Raw genomic sequence first — 21,032 nt, forward strand, 5'->3', positions numbered from 1 at the left:
AGGCGCCCGGGCTTTTCAACGATGAATGAATGAGCATGTCTGTAGTCCATATGTGGGCTCTCAGGTCTGGGACATCTCGGGCAGTCAACAAGGAGGGCATGGTCAGGTATAGACCATTTGCGATCCCGCTTTAGTTGACAAAGGGCTGTCCGCTCAGCCGTCCTGGAATGACTGGAACGGCAGGTCTGGCGCCCTAAGAGCCGGAGAGAGACGGGTGGTGCTGAGTGGCCCGCGTTATCAAAAGGAAAACCTAGTCAGGATGAGACGGTTGGATGGCATCACCGTCTCAGTGGATACGAGTTTGAGCAAAATTCTGGAGATTGTGAAGGAGAGGGAAGACTGGCGTGCTGCAGTCCATGAGGTCGCAGAGTCCAACAAGACTGAGCGACTGGACAACCAAAAGTCGGGAACGGACCGAAGGCTGGAAGGTTGGGCAAAAGTAGTTCACTTGGCCTCTTATGGACCCCTAAAATCCCCCGGACCGCCACCAAGTGCAAAGAGGGAGAGAGGTCTGCCAGTCCTTCCAGTCACCGACCTCCGCGAGAAGGGGGAGGTGGTACTTAAGCAAGGCCCTGCAACATCACGGGCCTTTATGACGTCACGGCGCATCAGGTTAGTCGGCTTAGGGGAACAGCGGCCCCGGCCGAAAGAATTCCCCACAAGCTTTCTGGGGACGTAATTTAAAGACCGCAAATCAAATCATTTTTTCAGCCAGAACACTCTACTGTGAACCTATTTTCAGTATAGTTTTCTAGAGTGCAACGTAGAAAACAGCTCCAACAGTCGTACTTCCTTTCAGTATATTTTATCACTTCTAAACGCCTCAGATATTGACTAATTTTGACGCTCGAGTTGCAGCGGTGGAGGCTACTGGGGGCAATATGCAAAAGACCGGGGACAGACGCACCCCACCCCTCGGCGCTCCCGAGCCGGCTGAGACTCTAGAAGGCGGAGCCACCGCGGGCCGACCGCCGGCTTCCCAGAGTGCCCCGCGAGCGCAAGGAGGCCGCTCTAGCCTTCGCGGCGACTCGCTGGCGTCAGCTGGGGTGCGGAGGCGGAAGATGGCGGCGGCGGCCCGGCGGCCGTGAGGAGCGCGGCGGCGGCGAAGACTGCCGATGGCGGCCAGGAGGCGCCCTCGGGGAGCCGCGGGCCGTTAGGGTGCTACGCTGGGCGGCATGTCGGAGCACGCGGCACCCGGGGCCCCGGGGCCTGGGCCCAACGGCGGTGGTGGCGGTGGCGGTGGCGGCGGTGGTGGCGGCGGCCAGGCCCCCGCGCGCGGGCCTCGCACCCCCAACCTCAACCCCAATCCTCTCATCAACGTGCGCGACCGGCTTTTCCACGCTCTCTTCTTCAAGATGGCTGTCACCTACTCGCGCCTCTTCCCGCCCGCCTTCCGTCGACTCTTCGAGTTTTTCGTGTTGCTCAAGGTGACCGCAGCCCTGACCCTTAACCCCAGCGGATGGACCCCTTACCCCTGAGTTTCGACCTCTGACTCCGTCCGGGGCAGCGTGCCCCTCCCTCCCGGAGGCATAGACCCGGCGGGACCGGTTGTGACCCTTCCCTTAAGCCTGCCACCCCCGCCACCCTTCCCAGAAACTTCCACCCGGCAAGGCCCGAGCCTCCCCGAGTTAGTGGCCCCTGATCCCGATTCCAGGAACTCACTCCCAGCCCCTCCAGGCCGCACCCCACCGCTGGCCTCGCCCTTCCTGGCGTCCCCACCTCGGGAGACCGGAGCCCAGTCCCGCGACCCTCGACCCTGTCGCCTGGGATCCTCATCCCGGGATGACCCCGTCCCCACTACTGAACCTGACCTCGCCGCGAACCACATACCCGGGGATTCCGGGCCCTACCGCCACTGCCGCCTCTTTGGACACACCCCCGGACCGCCCACCTGCACCGGAAGCTGCTCCCCACTTTTCTCTCCCCCTTTTTCTTGGGGCGAGCCTCCTGGACCCTTCTGCTCCAACTCAGATTCTACCCCTTCTGAACCTCTGGGGGAAGGTGACCAGGCCGAGGTCACGTCACCAGGGTTCCTGGCAGAGCCCCAGCCAGCGGTGCCGCTGTTGGCTCGGTGAGGGGCGTCCCGCGGACCTGCCCCTCGTCCTCCCTCAGCTGTGCAGGCGGTTCGCCGGTTCCTGGAGGGCCGGCGCGGGTCCCTCCAAGGAGAGAGGTCTTACTCTGGGAGGGAGCCGCTGGGTGCCGGACCCTGGCTGGCTGGCGGGTCTGAGGAAATGGAGAAATGGCTGGTCCTGTTTGTGTCCTGTCCTGGGGGCCCCCCTAGGTGGGGGCCGGGGCTACGGTTGCCGACTTACAAGGGAACTTGAATTCCTTGTCCACAGAAGAGGGTCTGAGGCAGGTGGGGCACGGGCCAGCGAGGTTGGGAGCCGCCAGCTCTTTGGGGTTGGGTAGCAGGGGCGCGTGCAGGGCTGTCCTACAGACCTGGGAGTGGGTCCCCACTGAGCCTCCCATTTCCTGAGCGGCAGCAGGTGTCCCCCCTGGGGGCCTCGACTCTGGAGGGTTCCTCAGTAGGGCTTCCCTTACCTGGTGTGTGGGACCCATGAGCAGCTTGAGAGTGGGCAGAAGGCCGGGTGTGGGCGTGGTTGCCTCCTGGAAGGAAGCCCTGGCCTCCCTGCACCCTCAGGAGGAGCCCGTGTCACCCGAGGGAGTGAGTGCCCTGTGTGAAGTGGGCCCCCACGGAGCTCAGCCTTCCTGAGAGTCTGGCCTGAGGCCTTGACTCTGTCCTTCCACTTGCTTCCCAGTTGGGACCAAGGAGCAAGTCAGGGATTGGGCCAACTGGGCAGACAGGCCGCACATCCAGGCTGTGCCCCTGGTGTGGGGGCCCGTGGGATCAGGCCACCCTTAGCTCCTTACATCTTTTCTCTCCATGGGGCTGCGGCCAGAAGGCCCCCCTCAATTCTCAGGTCCCTCCCTGACCCCTGGTGCTTTTGGTTTCCCTCCTTTGCAAAGTGAAGGCTGAGCTAGCCAATCTCTGAGGCTGCCTGAGTTCCAGAAAGCTCCCTTCTTTGCTTTCCAGCTGCCTAGCTTCTGGACTCTTGCTGCAGAGATCAAGTTCCCCTCCCCACCTCACTTGGTCGCCTCTTCCTGTGGCACCTGTTCTGGTCCCACCTGCAGAGCTGGTCCCCCCCTCCCGCTTTGCTCCCTGCCACCACGTGCCCCCTGCCACCTTGTGCCAATCTTTGGGACCAGAGATGAGTGGCTGACCAGGAGGAAGAGGGGAGAGGCAGCAGCCACCAGGGCAGGGTCCAAGTCAGAGCAGACAGCCTCAGGCTGGGAGGAAGGAGGTGGGTGCAGGGATGGCGTGTGCAAAGGCCGTGGAGCTGGCGGGACAGCGTGGCCAGTGAGGTGGAGTGTTCAGTCACAGGGTATCAGAGGTTGGGGGCTAGAGTACCCAGGGTCTGTGATATGGCCAGGCCAGCTGCCAGGCGGAGGACAGAAAAGGCCTTGGATGGATTCCTGAAATGCTGAGGGGGATAAGGGGGCGGGGCCGCCTGGTGTGTCTGCCGATAAGGTCTTAGGAGGCAGCTGTTTGCCGGCTTGTTCCATGGAGGTGGTGGGGAACCAGGTCCAGCTCAGGGGCAGGCCTTGTCCAGTGGGGCGAGAGTCTTGGCCCATCTCTAGGCACCCACCCAATTGGTCAGGGTGATGGACCCTACCTGGGGTTTCAGTTCATGGTAGGGGGGCTGTGAGGGGCGCTGGAGGGGACTTCAGGGTGACAGTGGGGACTTGGCCACTCTGAGGTCACAGGTCCCCCATCTATCCATATGCCCTTCTCAGAACCTAGCTACCCTGCCTGGTGTTTCCTCCAGGTTTAACTCCTGGCTCCACCCTCTCCTGGCTGTGTGGCCTCTGCCTTGGTTTCCTGTCTGCAAACTGGGGATGATGGCAGGCACGTGCCTTGCAGGGACGAGCTCGGGCAGCCCCTGGCATCCTGCCACCTGCATGTCAGCACTTTCTGTGATGTCTCGGCATGTGGTGCAGTGTTGTCCTCATGGCCAAGGGTGAACAGTGTCCTGGACCTGGCTCCTGCTGGACATTGGGGCCCAGGGAACACAGCTGGAGCTGTGGGTCAGCTCTGACCGCAGCCTTCTGCCACTGTAGGCCCCACACTTTGCTGACTCCCGTCGTCAGCTCACAGGTCCCCATACACGTGGAGAGGTGCTTGGGGTTCCCAGGGACACTGAGCCTGTGGCCACATCTCTGGCCCCAGTGCAGGCTGGCCTGTGGGAGGCTCTACAGCTGTGGGGGCCTGTACTGGGAAGGGTCCTCCATCTGGGGGGGCGGGTCCCAGGCATCTCCCCCCTGACCACTCCCTGCCCTGCAGGCCCTGTTCGTGCTCTTTGTCCTGGCCTACATCCACATCGTCTTCTCCCGCTCACCCATCAACTGCCTGGAGCACGTGCGTGACAAGTGGCCCCGTGAGGGCATCCTGCGGGTAGAGGTGCAGCACAACTCGAGTCGCGCGCCCGTCTTCCTGCAGTTCTGTGATGGTGGCCATGGCAGCTTCCCCGGCCTGGCCGTGGAGCCAGATGGCCTGGAGCTAGAGGAGGAGGAGGAGGAGGAGGAGGAGCTGACCATGGACATGTTCGGGAACAGCTCCATCAAGGTGAGCAGCCGGGGCATGGTCAGGGTTGCAGGGGACACTCCTGACCTGCTGGGCTGTTTCCCAGCTGTTTACTGAAGGCCTGGTTCTGGGGTGCTGAGGGCAGACAGGCTGAGAAGCAGGCTTTGGGCTTAGAGCTCTGAGGTGATTCTGGCCATCCTTGGTGGTGTGGCTGCCTACAGGATGGGGAACCTAGAGGGAGGGCTGTGCTCAGGTGGCCAGAGGCCAGGGGTGGGTGTGGGCGGAGTGTTGGTACAGACCCAGCAGGAGGCCCCACCTCGCTGATCCTATCCCTCAGACCCTCACCCGGAAATCTCAGGGAGCTCAGTGTTGGGGTTAGGGCTTTTATGGGTCAGCGGTACATCTCCTTCCATTGGGGGGTGCAGAGACCTCCAGGCCAACCCTTAGGTACCAAGGGCCTGCTGACCTCTGCCTCTCACTGTGCAGTTTGAACTGGACATCGAGCCCAAGGTGTTCAAGCCACCAGGTGGCCCCGAGGCCTTAAATGACAGCCAGGAGTTCCCATTCCCTGAGACGCCCCCAAAAGGTACCACCACTCCCTGGGGCTACGTCCAGTGATGGAGGTGGGGGTGTGGTACAGGCCCCCGAGCCCTTCCAGGAGAGGGCTCCTTTGCTGACCAGCCGTCCCTGCACGCAGCCTGGCCGCAAGACGAGTACATCGTGGAGTACTCGCTGGAGTACGGCTTCCTGAGGTTGTCGCAGGCTACGCGCCAGCGGCTCAGCATCCCTGTCATGGTGGTCACACTGGGTGAGTGCCCCTGCCAAGCAGAGCAAGGCCCAGGGGAGGGAGCTCCTTCCTCCTCAATCTTGGGTATTTTCCTTCTGGAGAGGTGACCCGGAAGCACTTGTGTCCAAGGTCTCAGGGTTGCCCTTGCTGCCCAGTTGCAGGAAACTTCCCAAGGCTCCGTTCCTCCACACTTGTCAGTCACAGCTCTGCTGGGCAGTGGAGTTCTGCACCCCTGGACTAACATCCCTGTCCCGGTCCTGCCCACAGATCCCACGCGGGACCAATGCTTTGGTGACCGCTTCAGCCGCCTGCTGCTGGCCGAGTTCCTGGGCTATGATGACATCCTCATGTCCAGCGTGAAGGGCCTGGCGGAGAACGAGGAGAACAAAGGTGCAGGGCGAAGGTGGGGCCTGCTTAGGTGGGGCTTGGGCTGAGGCGCTTGCTCAGTGCCTCTTTCACTCCACCCCTCATGCAGGCTTCCTGAGGAATGTGGTGTCTGGGGAGCACTACCGCTTCGTGAGCATGTGGATGGCCCGCACGTCCTACCTGGCCGCCTTCGTCATCATGGTCATCTTTGTGAGTGCCTCAAGCGGGGTGGGGTGGGGCGGGGTGGGGCCAGAGGGGCGGGGCAGCCATCCAAGGCCTCACGGTGACCCACTTGCAGACCCTGAGCGTGTCCATGTTGCTGCGCTACTCCCACCATCAGATCTTCGTCTTCATTGGTGAGTGTCCCCTCTGGCCATCTCCCTTGCCCCTCCCCACTTCCGGGTGCCTCACCCGGTCTGCCCGCCCGCCACCCTCTCCCGCAGTGGACCTGCTGCAGATGCTGGAGATGAACATGGCCATCGCCTTCCCCGCAGCGCCCCTGCTGACCGTCATCTTGGCCCTCGTGGGTGAGGACCCTGCGCCCCCACACCCTGCCCCCCTTACCTGGCATGCTGGCCACCCACCTCAACTGGTGGCTCCTGTCTCCCCCCACCAGGAATGGAGGCGATCATGTCTGAGTTCTTCAACGACACCACCACGGCCTTCTACATCATCCTCATCGTGTGGCTGGCTGACCAGTATGACGCCATCTGCTGCCACACCAACACCAGCAAGCGGCACTGGCTTCGGTGGGCACCGGTGGCTGTGTGGTCCGGGGTGGAGGCAGCCGGGTGGGCAGCACCTCATTGTTCCCCTTGCAGGTTCTTCTACCTGTACCACTTTGCCTTCTACGCTTACCACTACCGCTTCAACGGGCAGTACAGCAGCCTGGCACTCGTCACCTCCTGGCTCTTCATCCAGGTGAGGTGGGCTTTCCTTGGGACTGGCGGCCCGAGGGTCCAGCCTTTTGGGGGTCCCTCGCCTGACCCGGTGCCTACCCCCCGCAGCATTCCATGATCTACTTCTTCCACCACTACGAACTACCCGCCATCCTGCAGCAGATCCGTGTCCAGGAGATGCTGCTGCAGACACCACCACTGGGCCCCGGCACCCCCACAGCCCTGCCAGACGACCTGAACAACAATGGAGGCATCCCACCTATCACCCCCGACGCTGCCAGCCAGTCCCCTGCCCTGGGCCCTGGCTTGCCAGGTGCTGGCGGGGGCCCCGGGCCTGTGGCTGAGGCACCTAGCTCCCTGGTGGCCGCAGCGGCCTCAGTGGCTGCAGCAGCCAGTGGTGACCTGGGTTGGATGGCAGAGACGGCTGCCATCATCACAGACGCCTCCTTCCTGTCTGGCCTGAGTGCCTCTCTCCTGGACCGGCGGCCAGGCAGCCCCCTGAGCCCCAGTGGGGGGCTCCTACGGGCCCCCCAGGACAGTGCCCCTGCAAGCAACTCTCCAGGGTCTGATGCAGTCTCTCAGACCACCGGCGGGGGCAGGCCCAACCCTGCGTCCACCGATCTAGTGGACACACCCTCGGAGGTCGGCTCCTGAGCCCTGGGCAGCTGACTGCCTCTATCCCTGGCTTTCCAAGCCAGCTGGGTGTGACCTGGCTGGAGCCCTTGGGGGTCAGGGAGACTGTCCCCAGTGGCTCTGGGAATGCTTAGCCTGCCTTGGGTGGTTTGGGGGTCCATCAGGTTTGCTGGGAGGCAGGCGTCTCTCCCCCAGGGCATGGGGCCGGCCTACAACCTGTCCCTGTCCCTGGTGGGTCTCCTCAGCTAGTAAATCAAGACCAGCCTGTGAACCAGGGTAGAAGGGGTGGGGGCTCCATGAAAGGTTCTGAAAGGGTGGTGAAAGGTCTGGAGCAAGCTGCCCCGGAGCAAAGCATCGGGTGGGGCTGGCTTAGCTGGTGCTCTGTCATGCCCAGTGCCTTTCCACGGCCACCCTACGTGCCCGGGCTGGGGGCCCGGGAATGTGGAGCTCGGCCCGATGGCGTGTAGGCGCCAACATCTAAGGCAGCCAGGGGAACCGGGGTTCTGCCCTGCTGTGGGTGGGGAGATGGCCGGTGACCCAACCCAATCACTCTGTGAGGAATGCAGAAGAGCGCTCATTCCACTCTTATTTAATTGCAGTGTACAAAATGGTGTTTGTATATAGAATAAACTGTTGACAGCGTCCAGCCAGTGTCTGTGTGTTGGGGGGTGGGGTGGGGGGAGCCTGGGGAGCCGCGCGGGAAGGGAGGTTCCACCCTATGGACGGGTGGCCCCCTTTCGGAGCAGGCACAGCAGGTGGAGAAGAGCTGGATCCCACTTCAGGAGGCCACCTCCGGTGCTTCCTCGCAGGCCAGGAGCCATGTGCACGGCGGCTCGCAGGTGCTGTCCCCAAGCTGGGCCAGGAGCGCCCTGCGCCGCAGCAGCGCCTGGCGGAGCCTCTCCTGGGCGCCCGCGATTCGCTGCTCCAGCTCCTCCAGCTCCCCGGGGAGTGGGGCGCCAGACCGCAGCTCGGCGGGCGGGCCATTGGAGCAGACTGGGGCCTCGGGTGGCGCGGCCGCATCCGCATCTGGGACGTTCGCGTCGGGGGAGGCAGAGACCACAGTATGCTCCAGCAGGAAACGCACGCGACGCTCCCTCACCGCGGCCCGGCGCACCCGTGTCCAGTCCCCCGGGCCCGCGGGGGCGGCCTGTGTGTTGTTCTGCGGCTCCTCGAGACCCCTGGGGGATGGATGGGCTGGGCAGCCACGTCCTACCCACAGTCCCCGTCTGCCCTTTAGGGTCAAAGTTCCTGAGGAGGCCGCCAGTGGAAGGTGTGGACCCAGTCGAGGTCGGAGGGCAGGTGTGGGAGTTGCTGGGGTGGAGAACCGCCCCCCAAGCCCCTTACCTCGACTCCGCCTCCTCCTGCCCCTTTGACGGCTCTGTGTTTAGGGCGCGATGAATTCTCTAGGAGCCAAGAATTTGGCTCAGCGGGAAGACAGCCCCCCCCCCCAAGCCCCCCTCCCGCCCCACTGCCAGCTGGGTTGGCCAGCTCCTCACCTGGCTCGTGTGCAGCCAGTACTGCAGCTTGTTGCCCCTTCGGATGCGCGGCAGTGCCAGGTGGTAGAAGACGTGCTCACCCAGGGAGCTGAGCAGAGCACTACCCAGACCCAGGCAGAGCAGCACGAAGAGTCCGGAGAAGTGGTAGACGCCCATCTGCAGGGTCTGTGGGCAGGATGCAGGCACATAGTCCCTCCAGGTCATAGCAGACCCTGGGGGAGCCCGGACCTTGGAAGGGAGCGGGAACAGAAGTTGGGCCAGAGAGAAGGGCCTGGGGCTACATTTTCAGAGGTTTCATGGACAAGAGGGCACTAGAGCTGGGGTTTTGTAGGATGAATAGAATGCACAAAAGCAGACAAATACACTGGTCTTGGGAATGAGCAGAGGTTGACTACCCTGGTGAAGGACCACGGAGGTTCGGGGGCTTCCCCACGCCGACCCCCACCCCACGTGCGGGGACCTGCCGCACCTCCGTCACGGCGAAGACCCGCTTCCCACAAGGCACCATCTTGTACCACTTGTCGTGCAGTAAGTCGATGAAGCCGGAAGACTTGTAGCGGCTGATGAATTCGGACAGGTTGGAGGTGAGCGGTGAATTTCTAGGGAGTCCGATACCATAGCCTGGGGGAGGCCGGGCATTGGGTTGGGACCAGGCTGGACGCAGACCCAGAGGAGCGGAACCCTCCTGGAGCCCGCGGATCACTGGTTCTGGGGACTCCTCACCCTCGATGACGAAGGGTTTGCCCACGGTCAGCAGCCTGCAGTCCGCGTCGATGGATACCTCATAGTCCAGGAGCGACTTGTCCATGATGAAGGCGTTGAGCTTGGGGGGATCGCTCCTGAGGAGGGCATGGGGGCAGGATGAGCACCCGCGCCCGCCCGCGTGGCCCCGCCCCGCGCCCCGCCCCGCGCGCCCCCCTCACGTAAGCATGGCAACGCCGTGGGGAGTGGTAGGTGCACTATGGCGCCGCACGTGCGAGTACATCTCCGGGAAGCTTTTCTTGATGTAGGCCTCAGCGCTGCTCTCCCACACCGTGCCGAAACGGAAGCCCTGAGACGGGTGGTGCAGCTGCGGGCCAGCGCCCAGTCAGCACAGAAGGGCCTCGACCCCTGCCCCCGCTCCCCCCTCGCGCCCCACTTTCGCCGAAGAATTGATGCTTTTGAACTGTGGTGTTGGAGTTGAGAGTCCCTTGGACAGCAAGGAGATCCAACCAGTCAATCCTAAAGGAAATCAGTCCTGAATATTCATTGGAAGGACTTAGGCTGAAGCTGAAACTCCAATACTTTGGCCACCTGATGCAAAGAGCTGACTCCTTGGGAAAAGACCCTGATGCTGGGAAAAATTGAAGGCAAGAGGAGAAGGGGACAACAAAAGATGACATGGTTGGATGGCATCACCGACTTGATGGACAGGAGTCTGAGCAAGCTCCAGGAGTTGATGATGGACAGGGAAGCCTGTCATGTTGCAATCCATGGGGTCACAAAGAGTCTGACAGGACTGAGCGACTGAATTGAACTGAACTGAGGCCACACTGACTGGGGCCTCCTTGGTGGGGCTATGAACCTCCAAAAAGCTGGACCTGAGGTAAGCAGGGCTGTTCACAATTTTCTGTGGAAGGAAAGGCTCTACAACTGTGCTGTCCTCAAATGGCTGTTGCATGCTTTCAATTAATCAATTTAAAAAGTAGCCACATGTGGAGAGTGGCTGGCCCATCTAGATCTCCTTAATGGTTTACAGAGCACACTGGGGTGGTGGTGGATTGGGCGGGCAGCATGTGTGCTAAGTCGCTTCAGTCGTGTCCAACTCTTTGCGACCCTATGGACTATATAGCCTGCCATGCTCCTCTGTTCATGGGATTCTTCAGGCAAGAATACTGGAGTGGATTGCCATTGTCTCCTCTAGAGAATCTTCCTGATCCAGGGATCAAACCCATGTCTCCTAATATGTCTTCTGGATTGGCAGGTGGATTCTTTACCATTATCGCTAACTGGGAAGCCCTGGATTGGGAGTGGACAGAAGAGGCTAACCACCACTCAGAGACAAGATCAGCCAGATCCAAACACTGGGAGACACTATGGGGCAAAACACAAAACAACTTCAACAAACAAATCACTAGTGAAAAAGACAGGAGTGTCAAAATGACCCTCTGGGGCCTTCTCAGGACAGACCACCCCCTTGTCCTCTGCCTGCCTTTTGTCTATAGGAAATAGCCTCCTAGGTCTTCCCTGAGTTCAAAAGAATAAATCAAAGAAATGACAAAATACAGAAACAAAGGAAAAGAGTCAAGACAAAAATAGTTTAGTCATTAAAACCAAGGACTTTTAATTCGTTTTCAGGTGCTATAGCTAATATCCAGAGCCAGCGGATCCTCGGTGGTCCAGGGGTAAGATTCTGCACTTCTACTGCAGGGAACATGGATTCAGTCCCTGGTCAGGGAACTAACAGCCCATATGCCATGCAGTGTGACCAAAAAAAAAAAAAAAAATCCTGAGCCAGAGGTCCTTTCAGCTGTTTCCCCCTGCCCCCAGGTGGTAGAAGTTAACTATGCTGCCCATAAGCACAGAGGCCCTAGGCTGATTAGAACCAGAGGGTTAATGATGTTGACTCCTGACTACCTCACCACCAACCAGTCAGAAGAATGTCCACCACCTGATCAGGGTACAGGGTACACATCCTGAAACCCCCCTCCCTCACCCTGTCTTTAAAGTCTTTTCCCCAATATCAAAAAACAAACAAATGAAAACCACTTTTCCCTGAGGGCCACCTAGGAGCTCGGGTCTTAAGCACTAGCTGCCTGGACACCTTGCTTGGCACCTGCGATAAACCCTGTGGTTTCCTTCGCCATGACCCCATGTCAATAGAATGGTCTCACTGCCTACCAGTGAGTGGGTTTAAGTTTGATTCGATAACAAAGAGGTTTCTGCCATCCTCGATGTCTGTGCATTTTGGATCCAGATTCAAACAAACCGTGGCAGGGTGGGGGGAAGACAACTGAGAAAATGGGTCCCTGATGTTTAAATTTCCCAAATATTCATAATGAAATGACAGGAGGCCTGGGTCTTGCTTTAGGATAATTCAGTGACTGGGGTTGGTGTGTGAATGAAACTGGCCAGGAGTTATTTTAGAGCTGGGCAATGGTTTCATTCATGGTTGTTCTTGTTCCAGAATATTAAAATTTTTTCATTAAAAGAGAAAAATAAAAATATATATAAATAAAAAATAAAAGAGAAAAATATGTAGGTCAAGGTATGCCCTGCTCTGCCCACAGTCCTCTAGGACTCCTGGTGAAAATTCTAACCAAGCTATTTTCAAGGGCCACATCCTCCCACACCTGCAGGCCCTCCTCGCCTGTCCCCTTCCTGCCCTCCCCTCCTCCCTCTACCCTCCTCAACCCCTCTTCTCCAGACACAAGGCTTCCTTGCTGCTCCTCCAATACATCAAGCACAGTCCTGCCCCAGGGCCTTTGCACAGGTTGCCACTGCTTACCACATTCCTCCCTGATACCAAGCACCTCATGTGTCACGCCTCTCAGAGGCATTCCTAACCCCCACTGGAGAAATCTTCCTCTCCATCGTGCCCTGTGTCCCCAACTCTAATTTTCCTCCATGGTCCTTTTTTGGGGGGCTGCGCTGGATCTTAGTTGTGGCATATGAGATCTAGTTCCCCAACCACCGATGGAACCCAGGCCCCCTGCATTGGGAGCACGTAGTCTTAGCCACTGGACTACCATGGGAGTCCCTGCCTGGAACTTTACCACCACCTCACACACCATCCTTTTTGCTTCTCTCTCAGTTCTCACCAGCACCCTTGCCTGTGTTGTCCCAGCTTGGGGCTGGGCTCAGTATGAGTTTGAGAGAAGGAACAGCTGCCCTCTCTGGGGTGAGGATTGGGGTGGGGGGATTAGACTTCTCAGCTCTGATCACAAACCCCTTGCAGTTGCCCACCTTGGGGTCGTGGATCCCAGACAGCTCCTCGAAAGTCTTGTCCCCAACCATGACGGCAGCCAGGTTGGCCGTGTAGCTGGACAGCACGAGCAGGCAGAAGATGGCCCACAGGTTCATGAGGAGGCGGCCCGTTGGGCACTTGGGCGTCTTGCTGGATACCGTGCGTCCAAAGAGGATGGCATAGCAGAGGTTGAGAGCAGAGGAGTAGGAGAACACGGTGTCCCGGTTGCGTCCGCGGGGTGTTAGGCCGAAGGGGCTGCGCCACTCGTAGAGGGTGAGGAAGAGTGCGGTCAGGTGCAGCGCAGCGAAGACGCCCAGCCACATGGACCAGTGCAGCGGCCACATAAAGGCGCCAATGGGCGACGCCGTGTCGCGTGCGCGCACCATGATGCCCAGGCTGGTGGAGAAGAAAGGGCTGGTGAAGTCCACCACCTGTGAGCGGGCCGAATTGATGCTGAAGCTGGTGACGGCCATGTGCGCCCGGCCGGCCAGCAGGTCGCCCACCAGGCCGGTCCAGCGGCCGTCGCGCAGCGCGCCGTACTTGCCGTCGCCCACGATGTAGAGCTCGAAGTCGAAGGGTGCGTCCTCCGCCAGGCGCTCCAGCAGGTCGATGCAGTAGCCGTAGCAGCACCTACGCAGCGCGCGGGGTGCCGAGCCGTCGGCCAGCGCGGCAAAGAGTGCGTCCAGAGCGGCCGAATCGTTGGTGCCAGGGGCCAGGCACAGTTGCCCTGCCGGGCACCGCCCATCTTCGTCTGGCTGGCGGGCGAACACAAACGGATGCTCCACCAGCGTCACCACCCGCAGCTTGGGCCGTGCCTGGGCGCCTGGCGGGGGTGGGGGCCGTTCGGCCGCACCCCACGCCTCCGACTCCAGCTGCCCGTCCTGCCAGCGACCCAGCGTGGCCCAGGCCGGAGCGCCCCTCGGGTCCCGGCGGAGGCTCCACAGGCGGAAGCGCCGGGAGATGTGCACCTGCGAGGAGCCGGTTACCCACACTGGCCCCGTGCGGCCCCAGAAGGATGTGTTGGCCAGGAACCTGGTGGGGGTGGGGGCGGCGTCAGGGTAGAGGGATCCCTCCCCCCAGGTGAGACCCGTGGCCTTGCGGCTCAGACTCACCCAGGGCCACTGGAGGCTCTATTGAGCCCCCTATTCCACGACCCCTTCCAAGCAGAGTACCCGCACCCTGGGGACTGGGGCGACATCCCAGCCCTGAGTCAAGGGCTGCTGCCCAGTTCAGAGGCCCAGGTGGGGCCTTCTGGTTCCCGGGCAGTGTCCTCCTCGAGGGCCCTGGCGATCAGAAGATGACTGATTTCAGCAGTCTCACTCATTCCTTCTCCTCCCTTCCCTCTTCTCCCAAAGCCCCCACCCCAGCCCTGCAGAATCCCCTTCTTAGGTTCTGCTTTCATGCAAGATCACAGCAAACACTCGATCTTGTCACCTGTCATGGCCCACTGGCAGAGGTGGCTTCCCGCAGCCAGGGCCCTGCTTACCGTGTCAAGAGGCGGCCCGAAGACTCGGGCTCTGGTGGCGGTAGGTCACTGCAGTTGACTGTGGCGGGAAGCAGGGCGCGCTCTGGCTGCATGCGGGCAGCACTGTCCAGCGCACGGGCCACTAGTTCCACCACATCCTGGATGGCAACCTCTAGCGGGGGCCGGGCCACCTCACCCAGTGCCAACACTCCGGGTGGCAGGCCCTCAGTGGGCAGGGCCTCAGGGGGCAGCGGCGTGCCCAGCAGCCAGCGGGGACCAGGGGGTGCAGCCTGCAGCACCTGTTGGGAGCGGGCCACATCGCAGCCCAGGAGTACGGCTGCGGGGACCGGGGCCTTCCCTCCAGCTGGTGCCCCCAGGAGTGCCAGGTGTGCGCTCAGCCCTGCATCGCCCAGCTCCTGCCGGCTCAGGTCCAGGACAAGCTTTGGGGCCCGGCCTGCCCGGCTTGTCCACAGGACCACCAGGCTGCCAGGGTCACGTACGCGGCAGAGCACCAGGCCGACGTCCTCCCAGGTGTGAGCCTGCAGCACGGATACCAGCACATCCAGCAGTGTCTCAAGGGGGCTGGCCCAGTCCAGCTGCAGGTGGAACGGGTTCTGGCAGAGGGGTTGGTCAAGTTAGGGCTGGCGACCTCACAGTCCCACCACACTCTTCCCACCCCCATCTGTACATGTCCAAAAAACACATATCACCTTGAGCCGATGTTGAGAGTGGGCCTTATTGCAGCCCAGGAGTACAGCTGCGGGGACCAGGGCCTTCCCCCGCCTCCCCGTCTGCTAGTGCCCCCAGGAGTGCCAGGGGTGCACACAGCACCTGCTCCTGACAGGTGCTACAGGCTGCGTCCCCGTCCCCTGGCTGCCGCTAGCTACTCAAAGGACCTTGAGTCTACCTCCTCCCACCCCAGCCCCTGCTCTATACCCCTCTGTGGCTCCCCATTGCCATCAGCACAAAGCGTGGCCCTGCCTTGACCTGCAGGCCTGCTCTTTTGATTCCAGTCACTCTGAGGCTTTTTGGATTCCCCAGCTGGAAGACCTTTCCTCATCTAGGTCAGCCAACTCCTACACATCCTTCAAAACCCATCTCCATACCTCCTCTCTATTCAGACTTACCCAGGCCAACCAGGCACTGAAGGGCCCCACTTTGTGCCCAGGACACCCCGAAAGTTCTCCTGGATTTGCTTTCAGTGTGGGATGAGAACTTTACCAGACACCTAGGATAGGCAGGATGTTGTCTGGGTGGGGACAGGGTGCTGAGTGCCTGGAGAAAGGCTGGAGACTACTGCTCAGTCCCTGGCGTGGGCAAGGAGGGGGAAGGGAAAGAGGGGGCAAGCCATTATCCCCTCAAAGCCTGACAGGTCCAACTGCAGGGGTGCAGTTCCTGGATCTGGCTGCAGAGGGCCCCACAGGCTTGGATTTGGGTCCTGCATCTCTCCCACTGAGAGGGGGCAGGAACAGAGTGGAGGTGGGTTAAAGAGACCCCAGGCCTCCGCTAGGATCAGGGTCTCCCCGCCCTCAGAAGAAGGAAGACCTGGAGGGGGCTTCAAGGTGGGTTGGGAGGCCCCCTATCAGACCCCACATCCGGGCGTTGGGCCCCTCCCAACGTTGGGTCCTGAGAGGAGGGGTCTCTCCCTGGGGCACCACGGGGTCCCCAGAGCCCTGCCAGTCACCCTCTCTCCTCTTTGTCCCATTGTCTACTTATTCGGACCCCAATTCCAGTCTAGAGGTGGAAATAAGAGAGAATGAACTCCAAGGTCGAGGAGTGGTGGAGGAAGACGAGGGTTTTGATGTCTGGGGGAGGAGGCTGTGGGTCAAGGAGGCTGTGGGTGGGGGCGGCCTAACCTCGAGGGCCTCTGGGAGGATGCTGACGGGAGGAAGGCTTCCAGCTTCAGCCTCTGAAACTGTTGCCCCTGGAGAGGGGACAGGGAGACCCTCTTCCCCATCCCAGCCTCGCGATCCCGCCGGGTGGGGATCCGAAGGCGCCCTCGGACCCTACAAGGGGGTCCCGCTCCCAGGGGGTCTACACCTCCAAGGCCCAGGGAAGCGCCCTGTGGGATCAGCCGTCTGGAGTCCAGAGGCGTCCCGCGGGGTCCCGAGCCGCAGGTCCGTGGCTCTAGGTCCCTGAGTCCCAGGGCTCCAGTCTCCCATTCCGGGTCCCTGAGCCCCGGGGACATCCGTGGTCCAGGGATCCTGGGCCTCTGTCATCCGGACTCCGAGTCTCCGCTCTTCTACGGTTCAGAAGTCCGAGTCCCGTGCGTCCCAAGGACTGTCTCCAGACCCCCGGACCCCACGCCCCAGGAGCTTCCCGGGGCCTCTCCCATCCGGCCCCGGATCCCCGCGCGTACCGGGGAGCCGAGGGGCGCGCGCGCTTCCCGCCGCAGCACGCTGAGCACGGGGGTCTCGGTGGCGGACGCCAGGAAGTGCAGCTGCAGCAGCTCGGGTCGCGTCTCGGGGAAGGCGATCAGGGCCGCCACTCCCGGTGCCGCCAACACCTGGCACAGACCGCGGGCTAGCGAGGCGGGATCGCGGGCGGGGGGAGAGACGGCTACCAGCTCCAGGCTCAGGTTGTGGGGCAGCCGCGGCCCCAGGGAGGCCCGGGCTAGGGCGGCGCGGGCGCGGGCGCGGGTGGCGGGCGCGCGGGGCAGGAGGACGCCCAGGCGCACCGAGCCCCCCAGGCGTGCCAGGACGCCGCACGGGTGCGGGTGGCCCCCGGCGGGCCCCGGCCCTAGCACCAGCGCCAGGCCGAGCCACAGCGCCGGCACAAACTCCATCCCAAAGTTGCCGGCGGGTTCCACGGGGCGGAGCAGCGGATAGCACCCCGGGAGGCAGGATCTCGCGCGCCCACGCCGCACCCTCTCCGCCCCTGCCGTGCAGGCTCCTCCCTCCCTGCCGGAGTCCACCCGCCTTCACCCGCCCTCGCCCCTCCTGGTCCCCTAGTGCCAGGGAAGCCACTTGGGAGGAATCGGATCCACGACGCAGGGGGAGAAACTGAGGCTCAGATGATCTCAACAGGCGGGGGTGGGTGTGGGGTCTAACCACCGCTATCCCTGGCTCTATGTCCACTCTACAGATGAGAAAGCGGAGGTTAGCAGCAGGGAAGGATTTTGCATCAAAATTGGTCCCCACACTCACCCCTGGATCCTTCATCCCCCTCCTCCAGCCTGGAAATATTTCTCATTGATAAGGCAGGGAAACTAAGGCCCAGAAGGGGTCTGTTTGCCTCCATAGTCACACAGCAGCACTGGTCCCTCCCCCAGGAAACAGTGTCTGCCCAGACCAACCCCCCTGGGTGCGCTCTACCATCGTGGGCAGCTGGAGAAACTGAAGCAGACTTGTCTGATGGGAACCTATAGGGCAGATCTCATGCCCTCCAGCTGTGGGCAGGAAACTTGACCCAGACAATTCTTCTTCACCCTTCAAGACCCAATGCCAAATGCCCCTGCTTGAAAAATTTCCCTGAAAGATGCAGAACACCCCCCCTCACCCCTGCCTACATTAACTCCATCACACACTTGTCATCTTTTTTGATGTTTTATTTACTTTATTTAGTGGGCAACTCTGGGAGACAGGGGTGAGCCTGGCTTGTTTAATGCTGTCTCTCCAGTGCTTGCACACAGTAGGCACTCTGCTTGAGCAACTGTTTGGACAAGGACACTTGATTACATGACTCTCCACTGCTCTAGAACCTTCCATAGCTCCCCGCCACCTACCAATCCCTCAGCCTTCTACGTTCTCTGTGCCTCCCCATGAGAAACGGCCCCTGGCATGCAGCAAATGCTCAATGAACACTGGTCAAGCAAGGGCCCCAGCGGTGCACTGCATGGACTCCTCCCACTCCCATCCCAGGTGGGCGAGCAGAGAAAGCCTCCACAGGAGGGCAAGACCCCGCAGGGCACAGGGCAGCAGATTTGTCCAGATCATTCCAGCTCTAATGGATGAGTCTACACTCAGTTATTTTTTTCACACGCCAAAAAAAAAAAAAAAAAAAAATCTCCTTTTGGAGCCAGTGTTCGAGAGGCAGGGAACAAACTCCATTAGATGAATAAAAATGCCAGCAGCATAGATTGAATTTTGAGATGACTAATGAGGGCTGGGTGGCTGACTGGCTTCCAGGTGACAAGGCCACCTCATCCAGCCACCTGGCCAGGCATCCCGGGACAAGGACGGTCATACCAGGGAGCCCTCCCCTACCCCATTCTTCTGGGTAAGGTGCTAAGTTGAAAAGGGTCCTCAGGGACCACCAGGACATTATTCCACCATGGGGAGAGATGCCTTTGCCAGCATGAGTCCTCCAAAATAGGGACCCAGCCTGGGGAGGGACACTTCCTCACCCTAACATAGCCCTCAGCACAGTCATTCAACAGACATCGCTAGGGCTGGTTCTAGGAAGCAGGCACACACCAGAAGGCTCTTCAGGCCCTCCTGGGACTCATGTGGGGGCAGCCCCGGGAGCCCCCACATCTCCCCTCCCCCCAGGCCCACTTGGCCACTATCTCCCCATCTCCTGGGCCAGTGAAGAAGGGACCTGATGGAAACTGGGACTGCCCCCATCTGGGTGACCCGAGGTGGGCGCCTGGCCTCTGCGCCTCAGCTCCCAGCTTTACAAGGCATTGGTAGTAGTTCACATCATACACAAAGACAGGCGAGGTTTTTTCCTTAAATGTGGTAAAATATATATAATGCAAAATTCACCATTTCAACCATTTCTAGAGTCTACAGCTCATGCCATTAAGCACATTCACATTGTTGTGCAACCAGCCCCACTGTCATCTCCAGAACTTTTTCATCTTTCCAAACAGAAACTCTGTCCCCATGAAACACTCCCCAACTCCTCTGCCAGCCCCTGGTCCCACCATCTACTTTCTCTGTGGATCTGACTCCTTTAGGGACCTCCAGTGAATGGAATTAGACAGTGTGTCTCCTCCTGGGTCTGGTTTATTTCACTAAGCATTATGTCCATCCTCAAGGTCCAACCAGGTTGTAGCAGGTGTCAGAATTTCTCTTTTTAAAAGCCAAGTAATATTCCACCATGCAAAAGGACCACTCACTCATCCATTATCTTTGACAATTTGGTTGTTTCCACTCTTTGGCTGCTGTGAATCATACTGATGTGAACACGGGTATGTAAACATCTCTTCAGGCCTCCTGCTTTCATTTCTGTGGGCAAGGTACCTGTAGAGGGATTGCTGGGACACACAGTGATTCCACGCTTAACTTTTTGATGACCCTCCTATTTGCCAGAGTAGCTGTACCCTTTCACCTTCCCACCAATGATGCACAAGTGCTTGGAAGACACCTCCACCACATCCTGACACTTGTTTTTTAAATAATGGCTGTCCTGGTCAGGAGGGGTTTCCATCAACTCAGTCACCTGAGAATGTCAGATGCAGTCTACACCTCCCCTTCTGGCAGTTATGGCCCAGGATTCAGGGTCAGGTTGGATTTCTACAGATTCTCAGACAAGCAACAAGAGTACTGACTGTGCTGGGGACCCGTACAGCTGCACACTGGCTCCTGAACTCCTCACGAAGCAAGGATGTACATGTATCCTTTGAGTGACAATACAGTCTCAGGGTGAGGTGTGGCTTGTCTGAGGCCACGTGGGGATTTCAGGGAAAGGGGCCAGTGGGCTCCAGCCCTTACAGCCTCCCAGGGACCTTCTCTGGACTCTGTGTGGCCTGTGGAGGGGGAAGGGGACCTTCCAGGCCCCCATGGACTGGTAGCAAGGACAGCTCGGGCGAGGCTGGTTGCACATTGATTGAAAGCTCTCCCTAGGCCCTGCTGGGACTACCTCTCAGGCTTGAGTCATCACAGTGACCACCCCGGGGCGGGACCCCACCATCCCTGCCCAGGGGCGCACACCCTCAGCCCCGCAGGAGCCATGAGTGGCCAAGGTCCCCTCAGCTGCAGCCACAGATGGGGTGGGCAAGCCAGGAGGGACCCCAGGACCCAAGTCAGCAGCTGAAGGTCCAGAGCTGTGCTGAGGGCACCCCGGAACTTCTGGGCAGTGACAACAGTACCCCTGCTGCTCAGGGAAGAACCCTGAGGCAGTGGAGGTGACCCCCAGAGGCTGGACCCCTGCCAGCTCCTGCCTGGGACTTGACCAGATACAGAGAACAGTACCCAGGTCTCCAGAACCAGCATCTCCTCCCAAGTCACTGAACTATGAGCTGAGTGCAGATGGCCGGGGTGCAGAGAAGCACCAGGCACAGGATGGCAGCGCCTGGACATGGGGCCAGGCAGGCGAGGTGGCCCTAGGCCCCGGGGGAGCCTCAGCCAACTCTGATGCCCTCCCCACCTTCCAGACCTCCTGGAGACCAAGGGACGAGGAGGGGAACACTGAGTCCCCAGGTCCCCTTCCCCCACCCTGCTGCCAGGGACCAACCAGGAGCCCAGAGCCTGCTGGAACCTTACTCTGTGTGGGGTGACTGCAACGTGCAGGACTCCTCACCTGACGGCCCCAAGTAAACCTGTCTAGGTCTGAGGGCAAGGTGGGCTGTGAGGGGGTTGCAGGGCCCCAGGAGAGAACACCCATCAGCTAAAAGCAGGAGATGCAGTTACTATAGCACTGGGTAAGTCACATGGATTTTCCGGACCATTAAACAGACTGTCACTTAGGGACAGCTTTCTAGAAGGTTCCATGGGAGGCTTAGGGCCCAAGTCTGGGCTGGGCTCCAGGTTCCGGCTGCCAGCTAGCGGCGTCCCCATCTACCCTGCAGTGTATATGTATGTGTGGTGCTGGAGGAGAGGAGGTTGGCTTCTCTTGGGCCCTTGACACCAAGAACTTTCTGGTCGAGATGACTCTGGCCCAGAACTGGCTGCCACCCCAGAGTCGGCTGCCCAG

At 60.4% G+C, this 21,032-nt stretch overlaps 2 protein-coding genes across 3 annotated transcripts; one reads left to right on the plus strand and one right to left on the minus strand.

The window, feature by feature from the left end:
* Positions 1-1,028: 1,028 nt before the first annotated feature.
* On the plus strand, positions 1,029-7,913 carry TMEM259 (transmembrane protein 259). Of its 2 annotated transcripts, none has more exons than XM_006050484.3 (11): positions 1,029-1,427; positions 4,343-4,624; positions 5,069-5,168; positions 5,280-5,390; positions 5,637-5,759; positions 5,845-5,945; positions 6,034-6,091; positions 6,179-6,262; positions 6,352-6,484; positions 6,557-6,656; positions 6,743-7,913. In XM_006050484.3, the coding sequence occupies exons 1-11, from the start codon at positions 1,176-1,178 to the stop codon at positions 7,286-7,288; spliced, it is 1,890 nt and encodes a 629-aa protein (XP_006050546.1). In that variant the 5' UTR covers positions 1,029-1,175; the 3' UTR covers positions 7,289-7,913. The 2 variants fall into 2 exon arrangements, with proteins under 2 accessions (XP_006050546.1, XP_025148583.1); XM_025292798.2 differs by having other exon boundaries at positions 6,182-6,262.
* Position 7,914: 1 nt separating this feature from the next.
* Positions 7,915-18,952, minus strand: GRIN3B (glutamate ionotropic receptor NMDA type subunit 3B). The gene is made up of 9 exons (XM_025292797.3): positions 16,534-18,952; positions 14,196-14,788; positions 12,709-13,741; positions 9,687-9,832; positions 9,487-9,602; positions 9,233-9,384; positions 8,764-8,928; positions 8,612-8,670; positions 7,915-8,445 (listed from the first exon to the last, which is right to left on the minus strand). The coding sequence occupies exons 1-9, from the start codon at positions 16,957-16,959 to the stop codon at positions 8,046-8,048; spliced, it is 3,090 nt and encodes a 1,029-aa protein (XP_025148582.3). The 5' UTR covers positions 16,960-18,952; the 3' UTR covers positions 7,915-8,045.
* Positions 18,953-21,032: the final 2,080 nt, after the last annotated feature.

This window comes from Bubalus bubalis, chromosome 9 (genome assembly GCF_019923935.1).
Source record: "Bubalus bubalis isolate 160015118507 breed Murrah chromosome 9, NDDB_SH_1, whole genome shotgun sequence".
In the NCBI taxonomy this organism is placed as follows: Eukaryota; Metazoa; Chordata; class Mammalia; order Artiodactyla; family Bovidae; genus Bubalus; species Bubalus bubalis.